Genomic DNA, 23,451 nt, shown 5'->3' on the forward strand with positions numbered 1-23,451 from the left:
AGTAGCTACTTTGACTATAGAGTAGTAGGGGTTGTAGACTGTCTTGCAAAAATAATAAACATTAAAATTCATAGAATAAAATTTTATTGGATTGTTTTATTGACACTCCATAGTTTGTTGATTATACCTTACGTACTAAAAATACCCAACATTTACATTTTAAATTAAAAAATATCTTAATACACCCCACATTATTTCCCAAGCTACCCTTACACCCTAAACTCCTCACATACACCCCACATCAAACCCACGTATTCGTTTTCACAAACTTGTTTCCTCTAGTTTTCTTTTCAATTTTCATATTAGTAACCTATATAATTCTTCAATATTTATTTTAGTCAAAATGGGTTTTCATTAAAGCAAAGACAAAAGGAGACAAGCCTCACCCAAACTGACTCGAGGGCAAAAGGGTTTAAGTCTTCTAGTTGTATGTATATAATATTGAAGTGATGGAGTTTCACATTGAGTTTTCAAACTTTTACAGAAAACCTGTTCATTCTTTTCTGGAAAAATTGTCATATTACTTATGTGAGAGCGTAGAAGAAAATTTTAGGCATGACTCAAAGAAAGAACTTGGGGTGTATTTAGAATCTTCATTTTAAGTTTTAGAACATTTTAGGGCTTAAATAGTCATTTTATGAGCAATTTAATATTAAATTATTATGTGGGGTGTAGTCAACAAAATATGGGGTGTTAATAAAAAATCCCAATTTTATTTCGTTTATAAATTAAAGCTGGTTTGGTAATACTTTTAAAACAATTGAAAACATTTTTGATGAAAACATTCTTGAACCAATTCTTAATAAAATCGCAAATGAATTTTTGAAAAACACTTTAAGCGCTTTCTTTGAAAGGAAAACTAATGAAAATGACTTGAAAACTTTGAGTTTTAACGATAAAGACAAAATAAAGAGTAAAGTGAATAGTACAAAGATTGACTTTTTAGTGTAAAAATATGGTTTTTCGTTAAAGTGAACAATACCGGTAGTTTTTTTATTAAAGTTCCCTTCTTTGAAGTGCTTTTTTCATAAAGTACTTCAAGTGTTTTTGAAACTTAAAAATATTTTTTTTAATCTCCTTCAGTAGTTTTAAAAGCATTTTTAAACGAGCTCATAAATTACTAAAAGAAGGAAATTTTACAGTAATGTGGTGAGCCACATTTAAGTGTGGTTTTTAAATTAGGGAATTATAATGAAAAGCTCATGGTACTGTTCACTTTAATGAAAAATGAAAACTAATCAAAAGAGCTTCAAATCTTTGAATTTTAATATAAAAAAAACCATTTACTAACTTTATTTAATAATAATGACAAAAAATAAAAAATAAACATAAAAAAATCCAAATCGCACGTCTCTCACCCCCAACCAAAAACCCCCAAAACTCCCATCAGACAACTTCACCACCACCACCTCCCACCTCATCAAACCCTAGACTAATCAAGAAGAGATCTTGACCTAACCCCAACTCTAGTTATTGTCACCCCAAGTGCTGCAACAACAATTGCTAACGGATCAAATTTCAAAGCACTAGTAGCTCCATCGCAACCGCCGCCAAGTGCAGTAGTATCAAGAGTTAGGTATAGGGAGTGTTTGAAAAACCACGCCGCCAGCAGCGGCGGGCACGTGCTCGATGGATGCGGTGAGTTCATGCCGAGCGGAGATAAGGACACTCCGGGATCCCTAAAATGCGCAGCTTGCGAGTGTCATAGAAATTTTCACAGAAAAGAGATCGATGGCTAACATGTATCAAATAATTTTTAAACCAACAATTCAATAGCCGCATAGACTTGGCAACAAAAGGATAAAAATATGTGTATATCATATTTTTATAAAAAAAAAGCCAATAAAAATGATTTTTAAATATTTGTATTTTAATAAGTATCGAAGAAAATGTGTTTGGAAGGTGAGAATGTGCCAAGAATATTCAAGAAAAGGAGAGAGAAGAATGTAGTACCACTAAGTTTTATAAACAGTGTAGTATCGTTAAGTTTCATAAACAATGTAGTAAGTTTTCATAAACAATGTAGTAAGTTTCATAAACAGTGTAGAAAGTTTCATAAACAGTTTGTGTGAGGATTTGCATGGGTCCGCACATCATTTTAAAAAAAAAAAAAATTTAATATTAAAATTATGTCATTTTCATTAAAATTTAAGTTCTTTTGTCATTTTTATTAGAATTTAAGGGTTTTTCATTAAAATTTAAGTCTTTTTAATTAAATAAAGTTATAGCATGGTTTTTTATTAAAATAAACTTAGTTCAAGCCTTTTTCATTAAAGTTCCCTAATGAAAAACCATATTTTTACATTAAAAAGTTAATTCTGGTACTATTTACTTTACATTTTATTTTATTCTTATCGTTAAAACTCAATGTTTTCAAACTATTTTAATTAATTTTTCTTTTAATTTATTGATGGAATTCCAAAAGCTCTGAGAGGCTCTGAGAAGTGTGGGCCAAGATGAAGATGAGGACATCAATAAGGCTCCATCTACTCTCTTAAATTTGAAAGTAATATCGCAACTGACATGTATATTCCATGCATGCTGCATAAATTACAGCCATGTATCGAATCTTGATCACCTAAGTTTGTACGTGCACTTGCATGGGGCACATGTAATTCAAGTGATTAACAATGTTTATTTTTATACCTATGTCTTGTATTTAATTGTCAATTGTCTGTTAAGAAAAATAAACAATAGTATGTCTTCATTGAAAAAATGGTTTCTCATAATTGTTAAATTTACTGACAACCTAACAAGTGTAAATTTGGTCAGTTGATCGAAAAACTATGAAATTCAACTTTTTGGACCCCATCATCTAATACAACCCACAACCAAAAACCCCACCCTACCCCCACACCCATGCATTCATGGCCCGCGCACCTCATTCTCTGTTCTCACCCCCACTCTCGTAGCTGCAGTCCAATCAAGCGGTAAGAAGAATCTTTCGGCCGGTTGGTACAATGTGTCCACCCCATTACACTCAAGTTAGAATTTCTATACTTGTAGTTTAAATACCGCATTGTAAAAACATATACATGTAGAGCTTTATCATCAATTTTAAGTTGGCATCTCTCTATTGTAAGCTAATGAATTAAGGTCACATGAGGACTGGAACATTGATGCAGCTGGTCCCAAAATCATGCGGCTGGTCCCAAAATAACAATCAAACAACTAGAAAATTGAAACGTACTAGGTGGATAGACAATGTGTGGTCCAAACCAAACCCCAAAAACCAAAACCCTAATAAGTTCAGTGTTTTGAGGTTGAAGTTGGGTAAAAAAATCTAGGGTTTTGTAGGTCTCCTTGGGAGAAACAGGAGTCCTTCAGAGGGAGCAATGAGCATCAAGTATTGACTATTTTTTATCCCATTAAAACAATTATTAGCAAAAATGGTTTGGCAGGGCTCCTATTTTCAGTCCCAAAAATATTGCCAATCTTGAAGAACGATCACAGCACCTGAGATAGGTCACCATCCAATGAGCTGTAAACATTTGGGACCATTTTTTACTTATTTTTTTGTAGGAATACATGTTTATTCGACATTGCCCATATCTAAAACTACTCGGAGGATCTTTCTCTCAGGCCACCACCATGTATCTTGGATCCATATTTGTATTTCCCAAATCCCAAATTGATTGACAAAATCACAAACATTGTAAGGTTATTATTATCATTAGCTTTTTACTTTTGGTGTTTTGCATGGTAGGGTTTCGATACTTAAAGCATTGTAATTTATGTGTTATGTAGACTGTCCTAAAATGCAAGTAACTATTTTATCGTGCGGTCGTGACAATTAAGATGCAGTCTTCTTAAGTTTGAGTTGATGGAATACGAATCAAAAGTTGTAATTAGTTTTTGTTCTTTTTCTCTTTTTCTGTTTTATTAACAACTAAATTTGTGAGAAGCAAAGTTAATCAATGGACATGAATTTTATGTACAAAACCAGATAACAAATTAATCTCATAGCAGACTTTAGATTTTGGAATATATTAGAGCAATTAAGACTGGCAGTGAATCAGGGATAGAGCTTCCATAAAAGTAAAGTTTATTGAATCAGAAATTCAGCAGATATAAAAACTGCAGGATTAGAGCTCGAACTCTTCTGGCAAGTTGCATGAAAACTTTGAAAAAAGTTGGAAGGACTGGTTGAAAATTTATAAACTTGCTATATGGATGTACAGCATACGTGTAATTTTTCTTCTTTTCTGTTCCTTTTGGGGGCCTCGTCTCAGAGCACTGCGCAAGACATATTGTTATCACTGATGCTTTGCTGCCAAAATCCTTCAATCCTTGACAAAAATGTGAGCTTTTACCCATTGGCATAGGCCCCATTGCAGACAAAATTTAACCAATTGTACCATATACATTTTTGTTATTTTTGTCAAGTACCATACAATTTTGTTTATTTACCTAGGCCACCTCGCACTGTCACCAACTTTAAAATATATATATAACTATATGGTTCTCATCTAAACAAGATAATTTATTTTGAAACCGCGTAGACCTTCGTGTGTATCTCTATTATTATGTACTACAACCTAAGATAATTAAAAGTCTCCCTATCTAACTTGTTTTAACTTATTTATCTATTACGATAACGTTTACATAGTTACACTTTTTATAGTTATATAGTTCTCATTCGAGAAGAGAGAATTTGTAATGTAATTGGATGTATATCTAATGTATGACATTTGCATGTATCTTTCGTTATGTAATACAACGCTAAAACCTCTCAATCTAACTTATTGAAACCTATTTGCCTACCATGATCACGTTCACATGGTTTCACTTTCTGCAATATCTTGGTACCATGTACTTTTTCTCTTCGATTAGATCTGCATGCAAGGAAGGATCCAGCTCGTGCGCAGATAAGATGAACAGAAAATTTCGTGGCATTGTTTTCTCCTATCCAACCTGTACTCAACAAGCTAGTAATCATATTTGTTGACTAAACTCAAACAAGGTTGAAGAAAATGTCATAACTGATCCTTACTTTTCTGTAAATATAACAAGAAACCCTATTTGCTTTTCCACCTTTTTCCACAAAACAAGCTTTGACATTTTGACCATTGAACTCATTACTCTTATCGAATAAAAATAAAAATAGAAATGAGTAATCCTTTCCTGCCAACTTTATTTGTTACGTTAGTTGTTTCCTTCTTACCTGTAACGGGAGTTAATATTTTGATTACACGTACCAAGTTTTTTCTTTTTGATATGTCTTTCCTTGCGCGTTCAGTCTTGTATTGTTTGCTTATACAAAAAATAAATGACTAATCTTCGATTATTACTCTCCTCTTGTATTGAATAACTAGATGTCTAAATCTAAACAGTCGTGAAAATTAAATTTACTTGTCAAAACATCCATATATTAAAGGATACATAACACTAAAGCCACACTCGTAAAAGAGTTCGACTATTATTCTCTCCAACAAAACAACTTTTACATTGGCTTAAGCTTCCAGCTTTTCCGGCACTAATCCCTCATTGCACTCCCCATCATATGAACCCTAAATGTCAAGATTGCAATCGACCTCACACGCGTGGAATGCCAAGAAGCCAAACACTGTAAACGCACGTACGTGTGGAATGATTTTAACATTACGATTTTATTTTTATTAAGCATCGACATTGCAGACCACGACATGGAATATCTTTAACATCCAAAAATTCTCTTTGGATTACAGCAAGAAGTGGGATTACAAAAGCTAAAGAAATTTTCATCCCACATAAGTGCTTTTGCAAAAAGAAATAGCTGACAAAGTGCCTACTAATTATGAGCCATTAAATCCTAGAGGCTTTTTAGCCAAAAAACTTCTTGAGTTTGGGACAACTCTTTACTTAGTTTGTTACATTGAAAATTTATAGAAGTGGTTTATGAGTTTGTCCATTATAAGTCATTTTGGTTATTCATTGAAAAATCTATGAATATCCTCGTTAATATGTCACATAAATGACCACATGACTACTTTTTTTAGAGTCTTTTTGTCAAATCAACTCTTCTATTGGAGGATATTGATAGATTTTTCATGAAATGATTAAAATAATTTACGATGGACATACTCAAATGCCATTTCTATCAATTTTCAATATCAAGAAAGGAATTGAACCAATCTCCAATACCATTTTGGCTATAAAAAAACAATAAGCCAAACTAAAGTCTTGAACTCCAAGAATCCCTCCCCCACCCTTTTTTGAATAATGAGGAGGAATGTTTGTTTGCCTTTGAGGAAAGCTCAAATGAGAAAAGGGATTGTAATCATGGTGTTATGCAGATTGAGGAACATGGATTAGATAGTTGAGTCAAAGCAAGGACTTTAAACTCCTTTTTTTTGCATTATTGAAGAACATTGAGCTGGTTTTGTACTTTGGGACCTTAAAAAAAGTTTAAAAGCTACTTCAATTATGCAAGGGCTACTTCTAATGTTGCATGCATCAGTTCATAATTTCATTGCATTTAATCATAAACATAGTCTGAAATATCGATAATATCGACGAAATATCGAGGATAATTCGGTTTTTTCGAATCACGGATATTTCAGAACATATCCATGTACATATCGTACAAATATCGACAATATCGACGATAATATCGGAAAATATCAATGTCGATAATTTCGCTCACACTTCAGTCATATTTTGTCAAAATATCGATGTAATATCGCTAAAATATAAAAAATATCGATGTAAAGAAAGGAAAAAAAAAAAGAAAAAGAAGAAAAAAAGGGAAAAAAGGGAGGGAAAAAAAACGCAAAGGGAACCCCTCCCATTTTACTCCTCCAACATCTTAACCACGATATATCACTTATGTTTTAGTGACAATATGCTAAAATATTTATATTTATATGAGTGACATGTTAACAATTACATGCAAAACTATTTTCGGGATTTATCATTTGATGAATACTCTTCACAATAAACTTACTCTACACATAGAGATGATGAAGATAGTGAAAAATTTGAACCTCATAGGAACTTTATGTGGTACTAAATCACTCATGTATCTTACCATGCAATGTATAATGTGTAAAATATAAATGATTATGGTGTGTTCAATCTTTTTTTTCATTAATTACTACATATTTTCTACTCACAGTGTTTGCCAGCCCGCTGTATAATCAACTTAAATCAGTTAAATCCATCATGTAATGCATTTCCTTCTAATTTTTTTTGATAAACTAATAGATAATTGACTAAATAAATATTCTCCAAAGTTTCAATAAAAATTTCCAAATTTTTCTTATATAATTTTCGTGGTTTTTATTTAATTTTTATGGATATCGATAATATCCCGATATTTCCATTGAAATTTCTATATTTTTGGACTACCGATATTTCCGATATCATCGATATTTTATACCATGATTATAAACCACCCCTTAATCTCTTTTCATCTAGAAAAATAAAGAGATTGGACGTGTGCAGTGAAAATTATACGTACATGAATTTGGACGAAACACAAATAGAGTACAACTCAGTCCTTAATAAGAGCAGCTCATCATATGACTGTTAAGACTGTCGTACTCCATATTTTTTTTAACTTCCCTCCATCTTGCAAGATCTTCATAATTACCATATGAGCCAAAAGGTTTGGTTTGAAAAAAGTTTCTTACAGACAGAAAAGTGGGACCCCCAAGGCCCACAATTGTCATTTTGATTAATCCAGAACTTTCTCCACTAATTACTTAACCCTCACCTCTTTTTTTCCCTCCCTAAACATAACTAATATCTTCCCATTTTTCCTTGTTCATGCAAAAATCTTTGAAGGCATTTCAGCAGAACACATCAGAGCTTTCTAGGTCTCATTCCAGGCAGCAAAGAGAGGCAATTGAGACATTGAGATGGCAGCAGGCCTCAGCTGTGCTGATGGGAACCAGGAGCTAACAGTTGCCGCAGAGGTTGGACTTACAAACTTTGATGCCAATGGAGGTTTTGCAAACATCATGTTGGAGCCCGATTTATCAGGGCTAGCTTCTCTGGAGCTGCCCAAACTTGTCACCAACGAGGACGGATTCGAAAAATGAGGCCCAACCCTAGCTGTTTCATCCATCATTGTCTGACTTGAGTGCGCTGATTCAACTCCAATATAATCCTCCAATGCCATTGAGAATGAGAGATTTCTATAGCTCACTGAACCGACCGATTTCTGATCAAGTGTTTGAACACAACTGTCTGCTTGTTGCTGAGCTGCAGATTGGTACAGTGCCATCTTCCAGTCTAGGCTATTCCCATTGTTGATTTCGGGTTGATTGACTTCCGCATTGTTCTGTGTTGGTGGGTTATACTCAATGGCTGGCGCTGCAATGTTAGGTTCGATCACCTTGGCGCGCCTAGCAAACTCTCCGGCGAGTAGGGTATTGCTGGACATGATTTTTTCAACATCATATTTGGTAATGTCAAAGTTGGTGACCGCATTTGCGCCGCGGAACTTGATTGCAGCTATGTCATAAGCTTCTGCAGCTTCCTCTTGGGTGCCTAAAATTCAATTCAAGTTTAGACTTTGTACAAAACTGCATTAATTAGCCTTGCAAGAAAGATCAAGACTTTGCAGTAAAAATATAGCCTTTAATAAGTGATTTTAGCTGGGAAGTCCTTTTCTAACACAGCCTTAAAAAAGTCCATTGTTACAGTTAAAAGCAGACATTTCATCAGCCTTATAAAAAGTGTGAGAACAGAGTTGCGGTAAAAATAAGTCCTTTTGAAAAAGTGCTTAAGCAAAGAGCCTCATGGAATTTAGAAAATGTGACCGAAAACAAAAGGAATTCAAACAATGTATAAATTTTACCAAAAGTTCCAAGATAAAGATCCTTGTTCCCAGCAACCCTGCCAATCCTAGCTTGCCATCTCCCATGCTGGTGATGTCTGCAGAAAACCAAGATCAGAAAACAAAACCAAAATTAGAACAATATTAACCCTTTTAACCTTCAAATTTGGTGCGTTTAATGCAAAACTGAAAAAACCTTGTCACGCCTCGGTACATTGAAGCCCCTCTCGAAAATCCACTGCTTTTCCTGAAAATCAAAGGAACTCATGAATGCTTATAAAAAATTCTAAAACATTGGAAAACAAACAAATCCTATGATTAACAAATCAAAATCGCTACCTTCGCAGATGCGCAACATATTCCTGCCGGCTCATGTTCTTCATCTCTTCAAGTTGTGCAGCGTAATTGTCCAACTGCCAAAAGACCAAGAGAATGAAACTTCAGCTACTAAAAAGCTTTCACAAACCGATGAAAACTCTTGGAGAGTCAAAACCCTACCGGAAAGTTTATATGAGTTGACGAACCCCAGTACTTAAGAGCAGCAAGATCATATGCTCTAGCAGCTTTCTCCTCCATATCATAACCTCCTGCAGTTCAAACGAACAAATGATTAATGCAAATCAACAAATTAGGTGACAATTAAAACTAAAATCCCAAATTATTGTTGGAGAGAAAAAAACATACCAAGATATACTGCATTATTTGATTTGAACGGAATCCAACAGCGGCATAAACATGACAGGTAAAGAATTAATAGCAGAAGTCAGATTTCAGCAGCAGGTAGGGTCCTAAAAAAATTCAGTAAAAAAGAAATAATTCCCCCAAAAACAGTAAGAATAGTGTGTGGTTTTCATTGACCGACCTTGCCTTCCTTTTCTGGTTTGCCCTTCCTTCTTGCAGCTGTTGTCCCACAGATGTGCCTCATATCTTCCCGTCCACCTATGCCTAAGAGAAGCAAAATTTAACAAAATTTTAAAAAATGGTTACTTGAAGAACACTTTGAGAGAAAGAAAAAAAAACCGATGTTCGCACTCCGGTTTTCTCCTTAGTTACTACTTCCCTAGTTTCCGTCCTTCGATTCTCCTTTGATTTACCGTATTCAAAGAAAGGAGTGGTGGAAGAAAATGAGAGTGCCGAAATCACTTCGAGGAGAGATACACAACATTGTAATGAAAATTGGAAACAATTTCTAGTAAAATAACAAAAATGAAGTGATGGTTTTGATATGAACCTTGTGACACCTCTAAACTGTGAAGTTCTCTGCCCAAATGTGTCAATGGACTTCCTGTGAACAGGCTGCTTCTGGCCAAGCTTTCCACATCCTCTCTTCTTTGTTTCAATGACTGCCACTGCACATTCTGTCTGAGTGGGAGATATCTGCCTTGGAGCTGTGACACAGCTGGACTGTGATCCAGGGCTCATGGACAACGTTAGAGACTGCAAGTCGCCGCGGTTCATGCCGCCATTAATGGACCCAGAACCGCCACTGTCATCAACCATGGTTACATTATTCATGTGGTGGTGCTCCAGAGCTGGGTGGGCAGAGTACTGCCTGGAAACCCAGCAGGTTTTCAAGTCCTCTGGGATTTGAGTCATTTGGGTATTCTTAGAATGTTCTTCCTCCAATTGGGTTTGGTAGATTCCTTGGATTGGTATTCCAGAGTAGTAGGAACTGGAGTGGAGTGGAATGTGATGATTCTGCTGCTGCTCTGCCTCTGCATTGTAGTAGCTGTCTAAGCTCAGAGCCATGGCTTCTCTCTCCTCACTCACATAATCATGAGCTGCTCCTCCCAGAAAGTCCTCCAGTTTTGGGGATGTGTTGGGCATCATTCCTTCAAATAAAAAAGCAAAAATATATCAAAGCTGTATAGAATTCAAGCATTTTTCAGAGAGAGAGAGAGAAATATTGATTTGGGTTTTAGAGAGGGAAGAAAAGTACCTGTTTGTGACCTGCTGAGAGCTTCCATGATGCAGAGAGAGCCATCTGACCTGAGGGGCATTGCAGAGAGAGGAGAGTAGTGAAAGTTACCATTTTCTCCAACTCCATAGCAGCAGAGCCCAGAGCTGCTGAGGTTGTAGAAGCTGCTGTTGCTTGGGAGGGTAGCTGAGGAGGAGGAAGAAGCAGCAGCCTCCATTTTCATGTGGGGTAAGAGTGAAAAACCCAACCAGTTATTATTGTTACTGTTACTGCTTCCATTGTTGTTATTGTTATGATCATTCATGGACTTCATCTTCCTCACTCACTCTTTCTTTCTCTCTCTTCCTTTTTTTGGGTTTTTTAGATTTCAACTTCTTACTTCTAAAATCTACTCAATCATTGACACCAAATAACCTAATCATGTCAAAAATCTCCTCCCTCCCCATAAGAAAAAGAAGAACTTGGTTTTTTGTTCTCTAGCTTCTGAACTTCAAATACACTTCCTTCTATGCACTCACATATATAACATCATCTCTCTCTCGCCACTGTGTTTCTCTCTCTAAAGACAGAAAAACCTGTGGTCTCTTGAAACTAAACAAAAAGAATATAAATATATTCAAAAGCTTTGGCAAGCAAGTAAAATGCTGAAGGGCATCCCCAGCATATATCCCATAGGGATCTGTGTATGTGATAAAGACCACGACTTTTCCTTTTCCTCTTAAACCCTACCAAAATCCCAGATCCAATATCACTAAAACCCTTTACCTAACATACAAACCTCGTTAATTACCCAAATAAACCCAGAAACACTAGCCTAAATAAAACCCAGAAATTCTTATTCTCAATCTTTTTTAATAATCTTTCTTCTCCCTCTTCATTTACAGTAGTCAGCTGAATCTAGTGGGTATGTGGTAGCCAATAGGGAGAGAGACAGAGAGAGAGATAAGTCAGATATCCAAAACTAGTTTGCTTTATTTTTACAGTCACAGGGCCTTAAGATGGATTTGACGAGCAGGACACTGCCCCATCTAGTCACTTCATACAGTACAGCCTTTGTGCCCCTCTGCAGGCTCAAAGTATCTACAAATTAAAATTAGAAATAATGCTTTTTTATTTCTTTTCTACTTTTGTTTTTCAAACTTTCGAACGCGAATACAGGAGGAATACAGTATTGTAGTTAGCTCGGTTGAATTCAAGCGTGCAAAACTTGAACCAAGAAGCTGAAAAACTTTACTACTAGAGCAAGTCCACCCTTAAAAAAATCCGTTGGCATTCAGTTCATTTAATCCACTCAATAAACAGTGATAAGCTCTATAAACAGAAAATCAGTCAAATGTTTCTCCACTCCTAAAAAATGCACTGGCATAAACAATTTTCATCCATACAAAATGTGCTAGCACCCAACCTATTTATTAAACTATTATTATTATTTTTATATATAATAAATTTTATTTAAATTTAGTTTTAATTTCAGATAGGATTTTTAACCAATCTCGTCACGTCACTTATTACTATTTGTTTACAATAATTTAGCCAATATTTCGATAAGATTTTCAACCAATCTTGTCATGCCTCGTGTTATTATCCGAACATACTATTTTGTGAATAGATTTCCGATTAAATTTTTAATCAATCCCGACGCGCCACGTGTCACTATCTATTTACAATAATTTAGCCAAAATTTCGATAAGATTTTCAACCAAATACGTAGTGTCACGTGGCAGTGTCTAGAACCTCATCCTTTATTTATTTTGTCCATATAAACCCTACATCCATCATCATTCACACACCAAACTTAATCATTCTTTTTAGCTAAGAATCATTCTTCGTCGTTTTTAAATCTTGAGTTCTTACAATGCCTTATTCAAGGAGATTGTCTAAATAGTTTGAGGAGCAACAGAAAAGATTGTTGGCACAACAGGAAGAATTGTTCAATCTTGAGGAAGGTGGAGATGAGGCTTTCGCAATGGAGGAGGATGAGGATGATGAACATAGAAAGCAGAAGGCCTCACATTCCCGTCGTGTCATTGAAGATGTGGGTCAAATATTCAAACCCATACATGCTGCAAACTTGGATAGAAAGAGGGAAAAACGAGGTAAAGGGCTTTTGGAAGATTATTTTATCCCTAATTGTGTATTCCCTGATCATGTTTTTAGACGTCATTTTAGAATGCAACGAAGTTTGTTCGACAAAATCATGAGTGCTATTTGCAACCATGATTCCTGTTTTTGTGCAAAAAAAAAATATGTTTTTCATGTTCAAGGTCTTCTTCATGAGCAAAAAATTATTGCTACCTTGTGGATGCTTGCATATGGAGCATCTGCAAATCAAGTGGATGAGATAACAAGGATGGAAAAATCAACTGTTATTGAGTCCATGATGCGGTTTTACTCCGCAATCGAAGCCCTCTATACCAATGAGTACCTCCGGACACTCATGCCAAGGGACATGCAAAGGCTGCTGAGGAAGGGTGAGATGCGAGGCTTTCCTAGCATGATTGGAAGCATTGACTGCATGCACTGGACCTGAAAAAATTGTCCAAGTGCATGGCAAAGAGCTTATGGCGACAGAAAATGAGCCAAAAGTATCATTTTGGAAGCTATGGCTTCATTTGATGCATGGATTTGGCATGCATTTTTTGTGTTCTCGGAGCTCATAATGACCTAAATGTCCTTGCCCAATCTCTAGTCTTCCACGAAGTGCTGCAAAGAAAAGCACCCAGAGTCACATATTGGGTCAATGGTCATAAATACGAATGACCGTACTACCTTACAAACAACATTTACCCAAGGTCGACAACGTAATCGGGTCATGAGTAATGTAAACCTAGCATTCACACAACGTAAGATTTCCGATGAGCTTCCATGTAGCCATTTTTTTCACACAAAAAGCATATGAAAGCTTTGGTAGAAAGTGTTGAAAATATTGAAATGTGGTGTAAGGTGGAAGGTGATGGTTAGGTATTTATAGAAAAAAATTTAATTTTTTATGTATTTTCTAATAATTTTAATTTAATTAATTAATCTGGACCGTTAGATTTGAAAAAGATTCAAATCCAACATCCTATATGTTGACATGTGGCTAAAGGTCATAATTCTGACCGTTGTGCCTTTTTTTTAGAAAATTTTTGGGGAGAAAAACGTGGACCGTTGATCTCTGGATCTGACAGTCTAGATCAAGCCACGTCATTAGTCGTTATATTTCAAATTCAAAATTTTTTTACCGTTGGAAATCCAACGGCCCAGAACCAAACACGTGGCCTCCCTATTAGAGTCATTAGTGCATTTATGCATGCGGGCCAGCCAACGTTTTCTTGTCAGAACGAGTGGCCACGCACCTGGCGCAAAAAAAAATTTGGTGGCCTTTGACGTCAGGCTGACTCAAGCCTGACGTTAGATGGGTCGTCCTATAGCTCAGCACATTTTAGGCTGGCTTGGGTTGGGTGCCAGCCTATTCGGCTAGGCTGGAGCAAAAAGAGGGGAGGCTGGTCCATTTTTCATGCTGGGTGTCGGCCTATTGGTCCCTGATGGACTTGCTCTTAGGTTCGCCTAACTTTGATGGTGAACTTGATGCGTAATTATTATAATTGATTAGTTGTGTTACTTGCCAAATATTCGACATTTTTTTTTATATACAAGCGATGTCGTTATTTTTTATTTATACTAAAAAGTTGAGAGATTTGAATTCAGAATTAAATTAAAAAATAAAAATTATTTGCATCAAACAATTCACTACTCACAAACATCCAACACTAAAAGATAGAACATAATTGTCAAAAGTAATATTAATAAACCATCAATTTGGTTCACGACTTTAAAAGTAAATTACAATATTGTGGTCGTAGTGAATTGAAATGGGAAAGAAAAATGGTAACATTAAAGAATAGAACAACTAAAAGAAGAAAAAAGAAATTTTTTTATGGTGATTTATTTTATTATTGGTTAGAGGTGGATGCATATTTGGATTTAGGTGGTCCTAGGATCATCTGGAGTTCAGAAAATATACATGTGATTGTCTTTCAATGACACTTCATATATTTTGTACGGGGCATTTTGTACATACCAAGTGTTTGATATAATACTTGTTAGGCATATGTCGATAGGTTGTGTGGACAACACTCGACAAATTCTCTTGATATTACTCATCAAGTGTTTTATGAAATGCCTCAATGAATAAACTGAAATTTTTTGCCGCTTCGCACTCTGCGCTTTGTTTCTATATGAAAAACTTAGACCTTTATCACTAGGACAACCCAATATTCGAATCATGGATTCGTCATTGCTATTGGCACTCTAAAATTCTAATTGTCCATTTTTCATAAAAGTATTTTGTAAAAATAAAATATTTATGATGTACGATTAAATTTTTAAAGTGTCAATAATAATTCTGCATAGTATTTCTTCTGTTGCAATGACTGTTCACAACTATCCGGTTTTGACTGAAAATTATATCAATTTCAATCACCGTTTTAACTAAAAGGCCTAGAACCAAAGTACCAAAAGAAGGTGGTAATGGGTTCTTCAAAAAAAAAAAAAAAGAAGAAGGTGGTAATGGTTGTTCTCACAACGATCGGGTTTTTTGAAAAGGATTGGAGTGAATGAGGTGTGACAGCAACGTTTTTACTTTTTCTGGTCAGAGCAGAGCTGTGATATGGTAACTATCAATTGGAATCCAACTTACATTTTCCTTGGTTTTATCGGTTTGGTTTCGCATAATGCTCCTATGATTGGAATGAAACTGGTGATAATTGCAGCAGCGATCTTGACGTTTTCTGGAAATTACCAAATCAGCAAATTTATAGGACATTGATTTTAAGAAACAGTGTATAATACTGTATGAAAAAGAATATTTTACTGTACGTTGATAAAAATTTAACGGCTACAAATTTTGCGGTGTGGAATATATTGCGGAATAAAACAAGGGAGGAATAATAAAACCGGTTTGAATTAAGTTTGTATGAGGAAGTCATAACATACATAATTTTAAGGCTAAACTTCCAAAATCAAGTACTTTGTTATCAGAGTGGAACTTTGCTCAAATAGGTAAGAGTCCAAAGCAGGTGCATGTACATGGCCTCTCCCTTTCACAGCTTTGAGAATAAATTAGGGTTTTAATATACTTTTGAGTATAAGATAAAGAGTAGGCTGAGGAATGATTCATGATCAAATGCTTGGACCAGCCTAAGTATAGGAGGTATAGAGTTTTATACAAAAGACTTCGATACAAGTAGCAATAAAACCGCTCATTATTTTTATTTCAAAGTTTGTTAGTTGATCATGTAAGAACTTTAAATGACCATAAGGGGTTTTGAGAGAGAGAGCGAAGGGTGCAATTACACACGACTCCAAATTTGAAGAGCCAAAAAATGTTGTCATCTAATAACACCATCAAGTTTGTCATATAATTAATAACACTCTAAAAATGTTTTTTTTTTCAATTTTATTATATAATAATGTTATATATTCAAGTAAAACATTAAAGTAAGAAGTTTTTTTTCTTGTTTGACTGTTTAAGATTGAACTGTTTTTTATTATTTAGTAAAGGTTATGATTTTAGCTCGTTTTATTTATCATTTAATGACATTTGTAAACTTACCATCAGTGAGTCTCATAATTTATTTTGATTTAAGTTATTACTTCCTAACATCAATAAACTATCCTATTTTTTTTGAAAAACTATCTTAAGGAATAATTTTTTTTATAAATTTCACGCAACATCTCCGAAATCTCATAAACCACCATTTGCAGACCTAAAAGTTAAATCGGTCGGTTAGTATTCAACATAAATAGCCAATTGAGTGTTTACCCAAAAAAAAAAGTAGCCAATTGAGTTTTGAGTAATAAGGAACTTAGAGTGTTTAGTCAACACCTGCTTCCAGACAAAAAGTGGGACGTAGGTCTTGTGATATGCGTGAAATATTCCAGAAATGATGAGCAAAGGCCCATTAAAAAAGAGCTTTCTTTTTGCAAATGCGATTTCCTACCATCTTTTTGGTTTCATGCTATTTTAAATAAACGCGTCCAAACCTAGACCTCGTGTTTGTATTATTTTTGTATCATACTTATTATCTTAACAAGTTTTAACAGGTATCCTGATATGGCGATAACGACTTGATTCGTTAATAGGTCATGTTATTCCATGTCCGGTTAACGGATTACGTAAAAAATTATCATATCTAATGTCTAGATTTAGAAAACGATGTCTTGTCGAGTATTTAATGAATGACTAGATAACGACTTGACTCGTTAAAAGTTTGACCCAAAACCTGTTATTTTTGTATTGTTTTGTGTCGAGTTAACGAGTCGTGCAAAAAATTGTTAGATTTATCCAATCCTACCATTAATTTATATATTCGATTTCAAATGAGCATAAATTGAACATTTAGGATTCCCCATTTTATTAAACTTGTTCTTTGATTAACTAGTCAATTACTATGAGAACTCATAATTTAATTTTCCTCCATTATTTTTCTTTTCCTACTTTTTTTCTTCTTCTGAAAATGGCAGGAAGTTATGTAAATTACTTTTTCATTGTCTGCCCCTTTGTTATTTATGGGGTTTCTTTTTGAGTGGGATCAGTGGCTACATGGAGTTGTTTTTGCATGAAAGTTTTTCATGGCGACAGATTTTCAAATATGAATGATTTTGGTTTGAACATTTTGACTGAGTTTGCGAGGGAATTAGTGAATATACCACAAAAAGTTTCATAAGCCTTCAAATTGTACAATATATTATATTAAAATTATTTAAATTGTGTGAGGGAAGATCCGAACTCGGACACAAAAGATTCACTTTTTCTTGTCAAATAGTGCATGCCATTTAAATGCATACCCTTAGAATCTAATTTTGCATTAACTTTGATTTTGACAATGTCACACTCCAGACTCGGAATTGGTGAAAAAAATATAAACCCCGCGAGTAAAAGTAAATAAAATGAAAAACAAATTTGTTTTATATAAATACTCTATTTTCTAGATTGTAAAACAACATTGCTTGACTGACATATTACATATTCTATTTATAGGCGACGATGGTTGTTGCTCACCCCTCACCTTTTTTTATACATGAGTTATTTGAAAAGATAGGGACTAGACGAGCTGCGATTGTGTTAGACTTAGATGAGAGATTTAAGAGTTTTTATTTTATTATTTTCTACACCATATAAGGATTTTGGAGCCGGGTGTCCGGGGTGTGACAAAAAAAAAACCATATTTAAACTATTTGACCATACTTTTAAGTGACGCAAATGTTATGGGATCAATGGGTACATAGTGCTTAACTATCAACATTATCACGGGGAATTCGTTTAATTAATTAAGCTTAGTGGGGAATTCTTTTGCTTTGTAACTCTAAACATTATCACGGGGAATTCATGAAAAACAAAATTTTATTAATTATTATTTAATTATACCACTAATAGATGGATTACAAAAAGGGCGGGAAAAGTGGGATGCCAGAAGCACAAAAGAGACAATATTTGTCTTAGCTTGTAACTTGCATTTTTTGTAGTATTCAATTAGTCAGAGATGTGGACCTCAGGGAGAACAGAAAGTACCATAGAATTACAAAACACAATTGAGCAAAGTCGAACAGTAAAAAATTTAAGAGTTAAAATGCCAGTAATCACACACCAAACTTCTTAAATTAACAAAGAAAACCCCCCCTAATCACTAACTAATAACAGCACTTAAAAGAGAGGTTAACTATTTCTCTATTGTTGTAGAAAAACTTGCATAAACTCGTTATACACGTTATATACTACTCGTGTCTCACATGTACAATCGGTCATGCGCCACTAAAACAATCTTGTAAATATTTGAAGCATATGCATGCATGCAACGTTCATCTCGCGTATATGTCAATCATGTCCTACTCACACAATATTAGCATGCAAGTTTTTCGTCGCATAGCAACTTAACTCCATAGCATGTATATTTAACGAAATTAAATCGAAATTAGTTGATTCATCAAGACATGTTCTTCGAATCTTCGCAATCACCAACAGTATTTGTGGTGCAAAAGTCAATAGAAATTTGCAGAAATGAAGGATGAAACTGCAGTGTGCTTTCTACAGAATCACAGTGTTAAATTAATTTCTTTGGCAGCAAAAACAGTTTTGTCTTTGGCGTAACAGTGCCTCCTCTACAAGAAACCCAAACCCTAAAGATTAACTGCTGTCATTTTCCAGCTACCTCTGCTGCTAATATACCAGTTTCTATTGAATAGGATGAGTAATATGAATACACTGCTTTTAATTTGGGAACTTTCAAATATTACATTTCAAGTTACCCTAATTTATGGTGAATTTGCTAATATAACCTCCAATGCACTCGGCATGGTCCAATCTCAAATGTTTAGGCCCAAGGGGTGGCAATGGGTCGTGGTCCAGTTTATCCACCTGTATATATGTCATCTTCGTGTTAAGTTGTTAACCTTCACTTGAACAATATCGCTCGATTCTTAACCATGCACGTATCAATCCTATATTTCTATGAACTTTTAGCAGTCGTAGTCGTTTCTTTTGAAAGTTCGAAGTTGATTTTCATACTACGATTCTTAATCGTGCACGTATCAATCTTTGTATGGAGTGTGATATCCATACACCTCATTTTACTTCTTACACAGCTTTTTAATTTTAGGCCATTGGATCATATGAATTGAAGAAGATTAATGGACAGAAATTAACAAAGGACGTATGAGAAGTAAAATAGAATGTGTGAATAACATATCTTTTCTTGTATTTGTATGAGCTTTTAACAATACCACGTGTTGTGTTTAGAATTGTCGCGGTCGTTTCTTTTGAATAGTTTGAAATAGATTTCCATGTGTGAAATGGTGGAAAAATAGTGTGCTTATGTAGATGCAGTGACAGGGGGTATTAATTGAGGGGGAGGGGAGTAATGAGAATCACGTGAGGAACAACAAATCTAAGGAAAGATCACCACATAAGCCAAAACTGTGAGCAGAAACCGGAAAGAAAGAGAGTGGATTATGAGATCACTGGATGGATGATGCCTACTCAACTCCACTGTGAGAAGTACATTTGTAGCTCTATACTACACCCTCTCTAGCTACCTAGACCTATTAGGTCTGCAGCAGCAGCTGCTGCTGCTGTGTCACTCCTCCTCAGGCTGCTCTTGCTGTTTTTCTTTTTGCAATGCAATGCATGCCTCTCTCTCTCTCTCTCTTCTTTTGCATGCAAGGCCAAGTCCTTTTAAACTTACCAGTTTTATTATCTGTCACTGCCCCCCCACCCTCTCTCTCTCTGGTGACATGTCAAAATCCAAGCTTATTTGTCATGTCACAATCACCATAGATTCTCTCTCTTTCATTCCCTAGTGCCCTAGCTACTTTGATACACTTCTAATTAGGAGATCAGAGGATTGCTAAGAAAGACCATGGTCCTTAATCGAAGTACCTTAATTACGGTGGAAATGGTAGGATACTTGTGTATGCGAGTTAATCTTCGTCGTTTTAGCTTTATGCTTCTCGCAAACTTGCATGCATGGTTAGAATTAGTTCGCGTTCAAAAACAACTTTAGCCCTCTTCTAATTATAATTAGTAGATAAGGATTGCTAAAAAAACCATAATCGTTATTTAAAGTAGGTCACTTATGATGGAAATGGAAGGATAGTAGTGCATGTGTGTAACTTGATCTTGGATTCTTGATGGGATTGTGATTGCATAAATAGTCAAAATTAATTCAAACTTCATTGCTTTATAGTAATGAATGTGTCGTGAGTTGATTTGTTTTTTTTTTTTTTTCGTCGTTTTAGCTTTATAATTCTTTTAAGCATTATTGGTTAGAATCAGTCTACATGCATGTCTATTCTAATTACGTGTAACACTTTAACTTAAGAAAATCAACATACCATACTACTGTACATAGTGTGAAATCATCAAACCATCAAAACATAGCTGCTCAAGAGTGTACAATAATTGGTTGGAAAAATTCAAAACAAATTAAAGATCTTCGTACTTGGGTTGGTAGGTTATTTTACTTCTAATTCGTCCAGTTTTGAAGGACTTTATCATCATGACAATCTCTACGATTGGGAAGTGCTTTTAATGTTTGATGACGGTGCATAGTAGCACAACAGCATAGGCACATAGCTTGCTTTTTCAAATGTATTCATTTCGGGTTTCCCCTTTGCTTGTTGAAATGGATAAAGAGGACGAAGGATGTTTACTTTTCATAGAATTATGGGTTCTTAGGTCCAAACACGTTCTCACTGGAAGAAACCGAAATTTGATTCTATTAAGATGAATACCGATGCGGCTTGGTGTAAATCTTCTCTGCGTGCTGGAGTGGGATGGGTGGGCCGTGATTTCGCGGGTTTCTTTCAAACTGCTAGAGGGTTGGGAACTGGCTTTTGTCACAGTGCGGCGGCTGTTGAGGCGTGTGCTATACGGGGTGTTCTGATGGCCTACATTGATAACGGTTTCGACAACGTGGTAATTGAATCTGATGCTTTGGTTTTCATCCAGATGCTAAAGAAGGAATCTACACCTGACTATAGTATTGAATGCATCCTTGGTGACATCGAGCTTCTAGTACAGAGGTTAACGTCTGTGACGTTTTCGTTTGTACCTAGGGAGAGTAACCGTGCGGCTTACTCGGTAGCGAAGTTTGCTTTTCAGAAAGGTAGTGATTTTGTATGGGATTGTATTGGACCAGAGTTTATGTTTAATGTTCTAGCCCACGATGTAAACATTTATATTGGTCTCTAATATATCCTATCTTCAGTTTTTTTTTTTTTTTTAAAAAAAAAAAAACACGTTCTGACCCATGCCAGGAATGTGGCGAAAAAGAAAGCCACCCCCACACCACATGCTTATTTCTACATTTACATCCAAATTCAAACCTCCCTTCTTCACATAATTCTTTCTATCAAACAACTTAGAAAAAACTTTCATAACGAATGTCGAACATGTCATATGTAAAACAACTTTCACAAAAATACGAGATTGTATATATTTTTATCTCACAACACCATACTAGGCTAATTTAGTGTGAAAACGGCTCTAATCAGATAGTCCTACTTTAGTTTTAAGTTTTACAGCGAAAAAAAAGAAGAAAAGAAACAGAAGCATGGGATAGCTTGTACTTTAGTCCTACCAGACAGTGGCAAAGCCACATAAGAGCAAGAAGGTACGGTCGCACCTCCGGTCATGGAAATCGACCTTAATAGCAAGAATCCGTCTTTGTGATTCTTCTGAATCTATACGAGACGGTTTTGCTTTCTACTTTTTCTACCCCCACAACACCATGATCTTCTTCTCCCTTCTCATGGATACCTGTGACTGTAACTCACATTTGCTGAGATCTCTTCTGGTCTTCAAGAACACCTTCAATCACTGTGAGTTTTTCAAAACCCACCATCCCCATTTGTGTTTGAAATGTAATAATTGCAGTATTACCGATGACGGATTTGTAAATATAACTTTAGGATGATTAGCTTGATTTTTAGGATTTGTTTGTCTCAACAATTTCTAATTTCGTCACTGCTGCCTGACTACACACTTCTTCAAGAAGTTATTATAAAATGCCATTATCCCAAATGAGAATCCAGTTGAGTCTTACTTAATCATATACTCATGATCACATGATCAATCCAAGGTCAAAACTGTCAACCATGACTGCAACAAACAACTGTGTGCGAGAAATTATTTCAACCCAATGAGTTATTAGGTAAATTAAGATAATAAAAGAAAGGAAAAAGAAGTGGTTCTTAGCCATGCTCTGGCAGATTGGACATTTTAGGCAGGCACTGGTGACGGCAACAGCCACAGGCTGCTTCTGCCTTCTATCTCTCAGTCTCAAGCATAATCCAACACCATAGTCTAGTCTGCAGACTTATGCCAGCTCACAGTTACACCCCAGCTATCACCCTTTGCTTTTTGACCATGCATGTTTAATCTTCTTTCTTCTTTTTTTAGTTCTTTTTATCCTTTCTTTTATAACTTATTATACCATGTTTATATTATTTCTCTAATAAAAATTATTCGGTTTCGAGATGAGTTTGTTTCTCCCTTTAACATGCACCAAACGTACAATGACGTATGTTCATTCTTATAAAAATAAATAAATAAATAAAGCTCTCATTTATAGAAACTATTATTCACGCTTAAACTCTTAATTTGATTTTTTTTTTAAATGAACAAGAGTTAAAATATAATTGGTTGGATCAAGATTCTCTCCTGAGCTAAGGATGAGGATCCTTCTCATCAATTGGTGTGGGCCTTTGAATGAAAATTCAACGGTTACAAACAAGGAGGTTCCTTTAAAGTTATAATAATTGTAACCGTTGAATTTTCATCTAACGGCCCACATCCTTTGATGAGGAGTATCCTCATCCTTAGCTTAGGAGAGGATCCTGGTTCCATTTTTAAAGGGAAATGAGCGCATCTCCAAATCGGATAACAGACTAATTTTTGTCAACTTAGTTTGTATCATCAAACCCTCTCACCAAAATTAAAAATATAATAAAAATCGTAGACAATTTAATAATTACATGCAACATAAATTTTGCTGTTTTTTACGTCATTCTCGCAGCCATGTAAATATAGCATATTTTATTTAAAAATTAAGTAAATTTAAAACTTTCGCAAGCACACCCGTAGGGTGCATTTTGCTCGTGTTTTATTAATGAGAAGGAAGGAGGAAAAAATACAATGTAAAGATAAAAATAAAATTCCGTTGCCGGGACTTGAACCCGGGTCTCTCGGGTGAGAGCCGAGTATCCTGACCAACTAGACTACAACGGA

The 23,451-nt window shown here is 35.2% G+C and overlaps 1 protein-coding gene and 1 non-coding gene across 5 annotated transcripts; both read right to left on the reverse strand.

Annotated features, from left to right (window-relative positions):
- Positions 1–7,420: 7,420 nt before the first annotated feature.
- On the reverse strand, positions 7,421–11,649 carry LOC126633386 (AP2-like ethylene-responsive transcription factor ANT). 4 transcript variants are annotated; one of them, XM_050303971.1, is made up of 9 exons: positions 10,704–11,648; positions 9,996–10,596; positions 9,627–9,709; positions 9,449–9,457; positions 9,263–9,351; positions 9,104–9,177; positions 8,961–9,011; positions 8,824–8,862; positions 7,421–8,477 (listed from the first exon to the last, which is right to left on the reverse strand). In XM_050303971.1, exons 1-9 carry the CDS (start codon positions 10,993–10,995, stop codon positions 7,796–7,798), a joined length of 1,920 nt encoding a protein of 639 aa, XP_050159928.1. In that variant the 5' UTR covers positions 10,996–11,648; the 3' UTR covers positions 7,421–7,795. The 4 variants fall into 4 exon arrangements, with proteins under 4 accessions (XP_050159928.1, XP_050159927.1, XP_050159930.1 ...); XM_050303970.1 differs by having other exon boundaries at positions 7,421–8,475; positions 8,786–8,862; positions 10,704–11,647; XM_050303973.1 differs by lacking the exon at positions 8,961–9,011 and having other exon boundaries at positions 10,704–11,649.
- Positions 11,650–23,378: 11,729 nt separating this feature from the next.
- On the reverse strand, positions 23,379–23,451 carry TRNAE-CUC (transfer RNA glutamic acid (anticodon CUC)). The gene has a single exon. It is a non-coding gene; the product is annotated as a tRNA-Glu (tRNA).

Source organism: Malus sylvestris, chromosome 8, assembly GCF_916048215.2.
Source record: "Malus sylvestris chromosome 8, drMalSylv7.2, whole genome shotgun sequence".
Taxonomy (NCBI): Eukaryota; Viridiplantae; Streptophyta; class Magnoliopsida; order Rosales; family Rosaceae; genus Malus; species Malus sylvestris.

What these genes read in the sequence shown, in the direction of transcription:
- LOC126633386 (XM_050303970.1), bottom strand. Translation starts at nt 10,995, where the DNA reads ATGAAGTCCATGAATGATCATAACAATAACAACAATGGAAGCAGTAAC. An exon ending in CAACTCATATAAACTTTCCG is followed by an intron (nt 9,178 to 9,262) that starts GTAGGGTTTTGA and finishes GTCTTTTGGCAG; the next exon opens with TTGGACAATTACGCTGCACA. An exon ending in TCTTTATCTTGGAACTTTTG is followed by an intron (nt 8,476 to 8,785) that starts GTAAAATTTATA and finishes ATTGAATTTTAG; the next exon opens with GCACCCAAGAGGAAGCTGCA.